The sequence below is a fragment of the Papaver somniferum genome, unplaced genomic scaffold (genome assembly GCF_003573695.1).
Source record: "Papaver somniferum cultivar HN1 unplaced genomic scaffold, ASM357369v1 unplaced-scaffold_21, whole genome shotgun sequence".
NCBI classification, from domain to species: Eukaryota; Viridiplantae; Streptophyta; class Magnoliopsida; order Ranunculales; family Papaveraceae; genus Papaver; species Papaver somniferum.
This window is the reverse complement of record NW_020631041.1, coordinates 8,959,555-8,971,743: the sequence shown is the minus strand read 5'-3', so window position 1 is coordinate 8,971,743 and position 12,189 is coordinate 8,959,555. Positions and strand designations below refer to the sequence as shown.

Sequence of the window (12,189 nt, the reverse complement as noted above, 5' to 3'; positions counted from 1 at the left end):
AAAGTGGTTTTTGCGCTCGTGGGAGAAAACTACTATACGGACTCTCACATTGGATAAGGGGCAACCTAATTACTAAGGGGTGACCCATTTCCAGGCATCTGTTAAAGGGAGACTGGGACTGGTTAGGGGGACATCCTTCTCAAATTCAAATATTGAATTTTGGCGGGAAAAAGAAGTGTCACGTCTGGCACTTTTTGTGTTCGATTTCAAGCGAGTTTTAAGGAGATTAATGCCCGGATTTTCACTGGACTTGACTTCCTAGACTATAACAAGATCAGTACAACAAATTAGACCCAGCCAATTGGGCTGGACAAGACGGAAGAATCAACCAAAGTTCAACAGGACACGAACTCTCTGTTTAGGGTTCAAATATTTTTGAGAGATTTGTGGAAGACTTCTACGCGTGGAAAAGGAATATATATCCTCTGGAATTACTATACGCTCAATTGGAGATATTTTAGGAGGGTTTGGACTGCTGAATATTGCGTAAGAGAGTTTGGCAGAGAAATAAACACGGAACTTGCTGAGGAGATAAACGAAAATACTGGGGAAGATTTAATCGACTTATTGTGTATATAAAGGCTGTTTAAAGTCTTAGGAAGGGTTATCAAGAAGTTTGGGGAAGTTTAGAGACCACAGAGACGCAGCAGAGAGGCTGTAAGACGAAGAACAGGAAGCTGCAGGAAAGCTTCCTGCTGCTGCTCGAGGAGGAAGAAGAAGACGAAGAACGGACCCTCCAGGACCGTCGTTCTTCAACAGTGCTAGCAGCAGTATACCTGCGTCGTTCTTCAACAGCAGAATACCAGCGTCGCTTATCAACAGCAGCACTAAGGTATCGTTCTTTTATGGACGCTTAACGAGGGTCGTAGTTTCACTGTATTATATTTTTCACTCTTTTAATCATATTTTGAGCATCAAGTATGTATTTTGAGAACATGATTATCATGAGTAGCTAAACCCCAATACTGGGATGATGGAGGAAGTTGTTTTTCAGCCATGTGGTTATTTAAATAATTCTTAATTCACTTTTTGCACCGATTTTAATTGATTTATGATTTCAATTAATTACTTGTGATTTTGTTTGATGGAACATGCTTAGTCCTAGGGATTCTTGATGTGCCATGCTTATAATATACAAGTAATATTTTATGGAATCTAATTTGGCAAAGATAGAGTTAATACTTGTTTTATTTTGAGCTATAATCGCCTAGGATTATTTTCTGAGCCACTTGAATATGAAACACATTGGAATCCTGAGTCCTGGTTCCTCTTGATCTTGTGACAATTTTGTACATATTTTTGTTTTTAAATCTATTCAAGTCCGAGCAACGAATCCGTATTTACCGCAAATCGAATTACTACAACTATTTAGGTTGTTTAGAAATTTTTTATTAATGTAGTTCATTTGGTAGTACTTTTTTTTTTTGTTGAACTATGTCTTCGCATACAGTTGTGATCCGTGGATTCGTCTTGATTAAAATATGAACTCTTTTACTGAAAAATGCCTATACTTCAATTTCATGATGGTTGTGTTTGAATATGTTAGCCAGAAATGATTAAATTTGCAGGTTGAAAATGTAACCAGGCTTGGATGAAACTGGTTACATCCTAGCCTGTATAAAACTTCAATTTTTTTTGTCAAATTGTAACCAGGCTTGGATGAAACTGGTTACATCAAAGCCTGTATAAAAACTGTTTTCAGAGTGTGCACGTTGACAAAAATAGTTTTTCTGTCCATATGTGATGGATGAAATCCAGTTTCATCCTAGCCAAAAATCTCATTTTTTCCAGAATAGGTAGGATGAAACTGGTTACATCCTGTACAATTAAATTTGAATCTTCGCAAACATTCAAATTTTACAGTGAAAAACTGAAGGGAATGTACTTCACATTGGAAGTCTTGGGAGCTGCATGGAACATCCAGTCGCATTCCAATTTCTCCTTGTAATAACATTCGACCGTATATCGTTCTGGATTGCTCTTGACGACTCTCACCCTGCGACCAAAAAAATGGTTATATTTCTCAACAACAAGACGAGCTTCATCTCGTCCTCCATAAAAATATTGACCAACACCTTTTATAATAAACTCCCATTCAGCCGCCTTGTAAGATCTTTTAATTGCCAACTTTTCATTGTATGTACGTTCTTGAGACATGGGGATATCTTGAGAAGAAACAAGCTCTTGAGAGGAAGGAAAAGGTGACTGAGCTAAAAGCAACTCCGTCATTGTAGGTGTAGGAGTAACTTTACTGCTGCTCGGAAGATGACAAGGATTAACCAACTGAGCTCTGCTAGGGTCAGGTGCTAAACGAAACTCGCTCATTCTACTGCTGCTCGGAAGATGACAAGGATTAACCAACTGAGCTTTGCTAGGGTCTGGTGCTAAACGAAACTCGCTCATTCTACTGCTGCTCGGAAGATGACAAGGATTAACCAACTGAGATCTGCTAGGGTTTGGTGCTAAACGAAACTCGCTCATTCTACTGCTGCTCGGAAGATGACAAGGATTAACCAACTGAGCTCTGCTAGGGTCTGGTGCTAAACGAAACTCGCTCGTAGTAGGTTCACGAACAAAATCAGGAGCACGAAGAGGAATACGTTCAAATAAACGAAGCTCCAAGAAAGACAACTGGTTAACAATACACAATGACAAGAAAGAACAGAGCTTCACATCACTGTCAACAACATTGCTTCTCCCCTCATAGTCAAATACAAACTGAATTGAGTCTGGTAAAATGCTATTCCAATAAGAACAGACATGCGCCTTCAACTCATCAAATGTTGACTTCTTAGTAACTTGGTATGGACACGTATCGGTACCCCGGATAACCGCACAGAGAAAATGACGATCCATCTACAGGCAATATATAAAACAAATATAAATGAATCTGGATGCATTCGATTGACAATAAACAAAGACAAAAATAATATGTAAACAAATAAGAAGCAGTTACAAGCATACAATGTGACCACCAACTGCATTCATACAACCCATACTCCAACATCTCTTCCACTCTCTCAACTACCATTATAATCTCGCTACAGCAACATCTCCTAACACAGATGTTCTCCTCCCTGGAATCCAGATTTGCTCATCACGAATAAACGAACATCTGTGTACAATGCCCTATAAATTAACTAAAACCAATAATGGTTGGCATCTGTGTACCATCAAAGTACTATTTTGGCACAATGTACCACCAAAGAAGCTGTCATAAATTACTATGTACTTCTATGACTACGAGTACTGCTCTAAACAGTTCCATATAATACTTTCTCCTTCAGCAAGTTACTATGTACTTACTAGCAAAGTTCTATTTCCCTTAAGCCTCTAACACTCAACCAAGTTATCATCAGTAAATACCCAAAAAAAAAGAACCAATCAATCCAGAGTTCATCACCAATATTGAAAGTAACATAAGCATCAACAACTGCATGCATAATCTGTGGTTGTGTAAGGTATTTTTGATTCCAATTGCTCACAATAACATCTCTAGGTCTTTAAATAACATCTATGTGGTTGTGTAACGTAAAGGAGAAATCCTAATAATAACCTAAACCCAAAATTGGTTTGCATATGTGTATATTGCATTGAAAATAAGATTACTAAACCCTAGAAAACATGATTCGAGACAAACCCAAATAATGTCACATAATCAACTAAACCCTGGATATTCCAAATCAACAACTAAAATAAAAATTAACAAAGATTAATCTTCAAATTCATAAAAAATCATCAACAACTAAAAATTACTTCAAAATCGACAGAGAAACTTCAATTGGATAAAACCAAATCAAAATTATTTCAATTGAAATTTACCGTTCGACGCTATTAGATGAAACTTCGATTCAACAGTTGAAACTTCGATTCAACAGTTGAAACTCCAATTGAAACTTCGATTCAACAAACTATTCAACAATCATTAATCACCATGATTGATCAACCAGATCTGAAAAAGACACGAGCTCTGAAACTTTGATCGAATTCTGCAGGTGAGGAATAAACGAGCTCTGCTGGGTCGGGGAGGTTTTGAAAAGAGAAATAAATTCTCTTTGAAAAGAAGAGTTTAGAAGGTTAGGGGTATTTTAGGTAAGACATATTTTTTTATTTTAATTTTCCTGGGCTAAATATCCAAATTGGCTATATAAACAGTATATTTCTGATGTTTGGCTATATAAACAGTATCAAAAGCTAAGAATCTATTTCACCCAGGAATTTTCTGTTTTGGTGTTTTTGACCAATTTTGTGTTACCAAAATATACTCCACATCCTATGAGCAAGCAACATCTGAATTAGCGTTGACTAGGCTTGTTTTGTGGTTAGGGGAAAGCAGCAGAGAATTTTTTTATTATAATGGAATTAACATGAATTAATCTTGAAATAATCATGATAATTACAGTCAAATAGTACGTAATGCCACTGTTTAAAAAGATCATATGGTGCAATTACTAATGTTAGATGTAAAGTGAAGTAAAAATGTGGGAAGAATTTATGCAAATCTGAAAATAAAACATACGCTGCTAGAATAACAATCTATAAAGTAAGACTTTCTCCAAACTTATTCATACCATTTCCAAGAAAAGGTATTTCTTATGATTCCTCGGTACATTTTTATCAACTTTTTGGAGAATTCCGAAAATCAAATCAAATTCAAACTGGTTGAATAACAATTGATAAAGTAACACCTTAATAATGTAATATTGTAATGATTTCAAATTACTTCAAAGAGTTTTGTGTTTTCTGGAATCTTGAATACGAATCTAATAACATACAAGGTCTATTACTTGGATACATCTAATAATGATACTTTTTTGTTTTTGGAGAAGCAATTTTGTAGACATCTCCTAACTCGTACCATAGCTCTATTATTAGTGTTCCCCTAAATTGCTATTGCAAACTCGTACCATGTAATATTGGTTTTTGGGATAATTGGAAAAATGCCGTATATTTTGATGCCTCATGAAATTTTTTTTATGGGAAAATGCCTTACCGTCCAATTTTCCATCCAAATAGTCAATATCACGATATTGACCAGTCAATATCTCTTCTGAAGAGATATCAGCAATGCACGAAATGACCAAATTAGCCTAACGCTGCATTAAGTGAATATCTACTACCACATGAACAGATCCAGCGGCATCTCTCAATTAAATCCTACGGCTAAAAAATACGTCTTACTGTAATTTAGCCATGCGTATATCAAGATCGGTCTTGTTAATATCGCCCTCCATCTTCTTCGTTCTATTTTAATAAAAACAGAAAAGGAAAGAAAAAACAGAGGTTGCAGATGAAATTCAGAAAAGCTATAGGAATCATGGTGAGGAGTGAACATAGAGTTGGGTGTGTATTTCGCTTTCTTATTTGTAGTAAATACGAAAATGGTTAGATAGTTTTGATGCAGTAGAAGAAGCAGCAATGACTTATGATGAAGCATCTAGAAATCTAAGAGGACATAAAGCAAAAGAAAAAAATGGTACTATTAGGTCTTTGCATCATTACGAAAGTCATCAGCAACATCAATGGTGGAATAATAATAATCATCATTTTTGTCCATATCAGAGATTTCGCCGGAATCTGTTTTCTCCACCATCGGTGATGAGTAGTCCATCACAAATGATTAATAATATTTCTTCTGCTGCTTATTCGTAAAGATTTTTCTGATTGTAGATTTGGTCATGCTTTTGATGTGGTTGTTAGAGATGAAGAAGAAAAAAATAAGATCAGAGAAGAGAACTCCAGCTGTTATCATTAGAGAATGATGGAATTTTATCTTATTTCAAATCAACGTTAGGGAGGGTTAATTTAATTTTAGATCTCTTTTAAATTGGTGGCAGTATTTTGTTTTTTTCTTATTAATTAGGTTATTATTTGGAGATGAATTTAATTATCAATTGAAATGAACTTAACTAACTTACATAATCCACAATTTTCTGTTTATTCTCTCTTTTTCCTGAGCCACGAGTTAACTCGGTCTCAATCGGTAGATTCAATACACATTTTAATCTCTCTGAAAATTAACTAATCATCTCTGCTCCGGCAGAATCCTACAGTAGGACATGGAGAGAGTTTGAAGAAAAGGTTTGGCTTTTCTGGTAATAATACATTTCCTCATCTCCCACCGTGGCTTTGAATATCCATGACACGCGGTGAAATCTTGATAAATGGGCGATTTTGTCATTTTACTCACATGTGTAACAGCACACGTGTGGTTGTTTTGACCATTTAACTGTACTTGAATGGAAAATTGGATGGCAGGGCATTTTCTCATAACTTTTTTTTCACGGGGCATTTTTCCTATGGGGCATCGAAATATAGGCCATTTTCCCAATTTTCCCGTGGTTATAGCTATCTCCAGTTGGAGATTAATCTAGTCAAGCTATTATCATCCTAAACCCTAAAATCATTCAACCATTAGATCAACACTAAAATCCCTAGACTGGACTTTTCAAACTCTCAGATCTCTCATAATTTGATTGCGGATGTTCTGATTTTAATTGTTTTATCTGTTTGTGCTTATTATTTCAGGAGGTTGATCAAGAGAGAATTGGTATAACGATATTGGAAGGTAAGAAAGCTACACAATCAGATTATTGCTGGTGAAGACATCCTGGTGCTGTAGTAAATACATATTTGGAGACAGTTCTGATATTCAGTAAGTTACGAAAATTCATTAGTTGTTCTCATCAGGGCAGGGGATTTTTGTTTTGTTGACATATCAAATTCCACTACCGTTGGGCAATTACAACTCGTTGTGAAGAATTAATGTGATGATCAAATTCAGCAGGTACAAAAATTCTGCAAGTTAATGAATTTACTTTAAACCATAGAGAAATTTATTTATTTCTAAATCCTCTATGTCCCTTTATCTAGCAATAATAGTTTTTTCATCATATTTTATTCACTGCCACAGTAGAAATGCAAATGTATGTATAGCGAGATCCTGGAGATTTTAAAACAAACGTGTTTGTATGTATATGTTTGTTGCAGGTTTGGGATGCTTCTGTTTTATTAGATGATACAGATCCTAATATCAATTCTGTGAGAGGGTTTGAGGTGATCGATGCCATAAAAAGTGACCTTGAGTTTGTGTGTTCTGGGATAGTTTCATGTGCTGATGTTCTAGCAACTGTAGCGCGAGACTCTGTCGTCCTGGCAACTTATTTTATAAGTGTATATGTGTATAAGATTGTAATTGATAGTTTGATACCATCGCAGTTCTCTTTGAACGCTAACGATGTGTGTTTTAATGGAAGTCTAATGTACCAGGGTGGGATGTTCAGATGGGAAGAAAAGATAGGTTGACTGCTAGCTTCACCTATACAAATAACAACCTTCCTTTCCCAAAAGAAGACTTGAAAACCATCCTCACCAAATTTGAAAGAGCTGGTCTTGTCATAGTGGACATGGTTTCTCTCTCAGGTGATTTCTTTTTCTTCCCTTACTGTCCATCTAAATCATCAGATTCTTAATGTAATGCAAAACTCTGTGCAATCATCTGTTTACAGGTGCACACACAATTGGTCAAGCTAGATGCTCAACTTTCAATGCTACTCTGCAGGATCATAGTAGCTATGCTGAGCCAGGCGACCTAGATTTTCTAGCATTGCCAGCACAGTTTTGCTCCAACTCTCCGGATAGCGATAATCCTCTAGCACCTTTCGACTTGGCGACGCCAGCATCAGAGTATAACATGTAAAAATGCGTCATGACTATTTATATATAAGTAACACGGAACTCACTCGTTGATGCTATTGCTAGGAATCATGCCATTGGCCGCATCGTCCAATACCAAGAAGGGTAAGGATCTCCAACACCACTCTTAGTTCAGGTGGTATTGTTGTTGGATTGTTTATATAATCCTACACGGAAGAAGTACAGTTGATTAGTTAAACAGTCCTATTCCAAGCTAGTAGTCTAAAATCTAATGGCTATGTATATTATGTACTGTCATTAGTTGAACGATGGGCGTGGAACTTCACAAACTAGCACCAATTAGAGACCCAAAATAAAATGACATACTGCAACATCTAGTGCATGATGAGACATTTCCTACGAAGTTTGATGATATGAAAACGTGCTTCATTTTTAATGTTCAGAATTTTCGATACCGGTGTACATATCTTATGAGATTTAAACTATTATTCCGACCATTGAGTCCACTTGTCATGTACACAAAAGAAATGACCTGTTAGGTTGTTTAAACTATTATGTTTCATTTTATCACTCGTTATGTATGTGAAATTCTCTATTTATGTGAAGTATGTGTGCTGGTTAATTCATATTTGCAGGGTGTAGTGTTACGGTTTCAATAGAAGGATCTCTTCCAAATCACAACATGGTGAAAAATTTATATAAATGGAGTTGTTATTTCTTGCCTGTGATGCGGAATTATCGGCTCTTTGGAAGTTGACACAATGTAACTTTGCCGATAGTTGGGTACCCATGGTCACTAGATAGCAAAGACGTCGTCAACAACAACATTCTGGAACAGAATCAAGCAACACAAAAGTTTCCTTATGCGAAGGATTCCATTCGTGTAAAGCGTAACAATTTTATTCCGACTCCCGATAAGTATTTGTAAGACCATTTTTAGTCCGACTAGCACTAATATTCGATATGACTGATCGAAACTCACTTCTAAACTTGCAAAATAGTTCTGCTCATTTGCCGCCGCTATTGCTAATTAGCCATGACCCTATTTCGAATTCTCCATACCTTTTTGGATCGACCTGGTATCTTTTTGGGCATTCTTCGGCCTCCTTTTTGGTTTCTGCTGTATGGGGACTGAGATATTGAAACTGTAAGCTCGCTCAGTTAGTCAAAAAGAGTTGCCATTCCGACCCGGATGTCATTACATTCTTTCATAAAATATGTGGTCCAAACAGCAAATTGTACGACAAAATAAGCATGCACGTATTATTTACTAGATAGTCGTATAAAATAAATTAGGTACTACACACTAAGGTCGTATAAATATACCGGGAATGTTGTTCCATGGTAGTATAAATCAATATGGTAGCAATTACAAAAAAGAGTGATTTTAGTATGATGTAAGTGATCATGTTAATGAATCGATTTAAGTTCGTTTTGGAATATGGAGAAAGGGTAGAGGAACCCATAGTTGTTATAAACAAACCCATGTGCACTCCTAAACCATTGCAGTTTTGAATTTTAGTGTTTTTGGATTTTATTTATAGAGATTCGATATTCTAGAAACAAGAAAAATGAAGAAGGTTAGATGGTAAACCCAACACCTGGAATCCAAAAAGAATAAGCCTGCCAGGATCCATATTTACCATCAACTTTTAACTGCCTAATTTAACTGTTTTTCTGATTGTCACCAACCTGATTTTGGTAGAATCCACAACTCATTTACAACACAAAAATACAAACCAGAAATAGTGAACGTCTGCTTTTCTACCCCATTTTTTCATTACATTTTACAGGGGAAAAAACTTTGAAGTTCCTTGCAGTTTCTGTCTGATTGGAGGTTCCTTCACAAAAGCCGGAAAATGAAGCCGGCGGTGGTCTATTCCCTTCTGGCCACCGCCTTTCTCTTCATCCTTGCCTTCGCTCCGAAACCAGAGAGGGGTCCTTACAGCCAGCTTCGTCTTGGTCGATGCCTGGGTTGCAAGCACCTAATCTTTGATCCGTTGGTAGCAAAAATGGAGAGATCATTAGAAGAAGAGAGTTGGAGTGAGAAAGATGAACATGACCTTGAAGATTATTACAAGTCTCAAATGAAACATGATTGGGATAGAAATCCATTTTCTGACATTCCCGAAGAGGATCCTGAGGACTATTTTTCTGAGAAGGGACAGTTAAATATACCTGGGAGGTTGCTAGTTTTGTTTCCTTTCCTGGATAAGACACCAAAAGATGGGGTGATCAGTTTTAAGGAATTAGAGGCTTGGAATGTTTGGCAAGCAACAAACCGGTTGAATCAGCGAACTATGAGGGAAATGAAGGAACACGATCTAGACGGAGACAAATTCATCACACTGAAAGAATATCTCCCCAATCTCTTTGACAACAATGATATAGGTGCATATACATTCTCTTTTCTAGCCATCTATATTTCTCTTCTGCAAACTAGATATATTGCTGAAATGATTCATGCCAAAAAATGCTCAACAATTATGAATGGCAAAACCAACTCTGCTTGTCAGAATAATACATAGACTGTATGCAGCAGAAATTTCTAATGTTATGGTAACTTGTAAAACAGATATGAATGACAAGACGCATGGCAAACCAGAGTGGTGGAGCGAACAGTTTATTAATGCAGACATAGATGGCAATGGCCGTCTCAATTTCACAGAATTCAACGAGTATAACACCTAATTCTAGTTATTAAGCGGCACATTATTTTGAGTTGTAGTGTTTTCTTTCTATTCACAGAAAAAGCTTCTCTTTTGCAGTTTCCTGCACCCTGAAGACAGTGACAATGAAAGTATCCAGCTATGGATGGTGAAAGAAAAGATTCAGTAAATTTCTTCATACTTTTTCATTGTGTACGTCTCGTTTCACTAATAAATTCTTTTTAATCTAATAGTATGACAATCTTAATGTTGAATTAGAGGCATGGATTATGACAAAGATGGGAAATTGAATTTCATAGAATTTAGTGAACGGGCTTATGATGTTTACAAGAACTACATTGAATTCGAAAATGATGGGAACAACTTACCAAGCGCAGAGGAAAAATTTGCTGAGCTTGATGTGAACATGGACAAGTGAAGTTCCCTTCACCTCGTACTATTCTTGTCAAGAGTCCTTTCATTACGGCATTCACACTTCTCTATGTGTCAACTTGCAGATACTTAACAGTAGCAGAACTGAGGCCCCTCACGCACCACCTAAATCCAGGAGAACTTTCTTATGCTAGGTATTTTACGAAATACCTAATCCGGATGGTAATAACTCGATCACTGATGCTATTAACTACTAATGGATGGTCTTTACGAATCTCTAAATTGGTGGTTTTCTAACATGATTCAGGCTGATGATGATAGAGATGGAACACTGTCCCTAAACGAGATGTTAAATCACCCTCACATTTTCTACAGCACAGTCATTCATGAAAGTGAACTTGCAGATGATGATTATTCCCACGAAGAACTTCGCTGATCCTCAGATGTTTTTTCCAGATCAGAACAAACACGCATTCCGTTGTTGCTGCTTGCAAGGGTTCGCCACCCTTATATGGTTCATTTTGAGTTTGTAAGATGCTTAAGCATCGTTACTTCTCCAATTTTTGTCAGGAAAAAAATGAACACTTTTTTTTTTCATAATTCAAACAATCCAAATTATGCCAAACCCAAAAAGAATGATACTAGGTAGCTAGAAATTTCAGAAGTAGGATCAGATATTGTAATCAATTTCCTAGTGATAGTAACAACATAGTCTGTTTTTGTTAAGAAATTCTCTAGATAGAGTTAGAAAACATGTTCTAATTGAATGTATCATGTGCTTGTTTTCCGTTATGAACATGAAGTACTAAAACAAAAGGGAAATCAATCCGTACATGAAAAACATAGCATGTTCGAGATATAAATGTCAATACCTTATGAAATTATTGTAGATACAGTACTCCAAAATCATAACAAACAAGACAGTGCATGGTAATGTTTAAGTTCCTAATAGGACTGGACTACGCACCAAAAGCTCTATCATCTCCGAGTTCAGGCATTTACTATTCCATCTTCCAAACTACACCTCCTCCATCCTCTGTAGATCAACAAAAGAAAAGTTAGCTTAAAACAAGGCTTTATGAGCCAAGATAAAATGATGATGTAGAGGAACAATTGACCATGTAGTGCAGCTAAAAATGGTTCACTAATGTAATACGGATCGTATTTGTAACCATTCACCCGAGGCCAAAAGCCGAAGTGCAGGGGACAAGGGTCCTAGTAGGAACAGGGTTGATAATATCATTTTCATCACACCCTATTGAAATTGAAGATCACGCAACTACTAGTACCCAGTCCAGAAACATGTTTGATGATGTAACATTATTCTACTTGTAGATTATAATTCAAACACAAAACAAAATACCTTTAATTTTCTTGTTAATCCAGACTTCAATCAACATCCCAGCACCAATTCCTGCAGCAATACATGCCCCATAGAAAGGAAGTATAACCGATAAAGGTTTTCGAGGGAGAAAATAATACTCGGGAACTT

At 36.4% G+C, this 12,189-nt stretch overlaps 2 protein-coding genes across 2 annotated transcripts; both read left to right on the top strand.

Moving 5' to 3' along the window:
* Positions 1 to 7,244: 7,244 nt before the first annotated feature.
* On the top strand, positions 7,245 to 7,808 carry LOC113339908 (peroxidase 4-like). The gene is made up of 2 exons (XM_026585130.1): positions 7,245 to 7,422; positions 7,509 to 7,808. The coding sequence occupies exons 1-2, from the start codon at positions 7,284 to 7,286 to the stop codon at positions 7,697 to 7,699; spliced, it is 330 nt and encodes a 109-aa protein (XP_026440915.1). The 5' UTR covers positions 7,245 to 7,283; the 3' UTR covers positions 7,700 to 7,808.
* A 1,557-nt stretch (positions 7,809 to 9,365) lies between these two features.
* On the top strand, positions 9,366 to 11,464 carry LOC113339372 (reticulocalbin-2-like). Its single transcript, XM_026584660.1, has 6 exons — positions 9,366 to 10,047; positions 10,232 to 10,334; positions 10,425 to 10,490; positions 10,584 to 10,739; positions 10,823 to 10,919; positions 11,005 to 11,464. Exons 1-6 carry the CDS (start codon positions 9,516 to 9,518, stop codon positions 11,131 to 11,133), a joined length of 1,083 nt encoding a protein of 360 aa, XP_026440445.1. The 5' UTR covers positions 9,366 to 9,515; the 3' UTR covers positions 11,134 to 11,464.
* Positions 11,465 to 12,189: the final 725 nt, after the last annotated feature.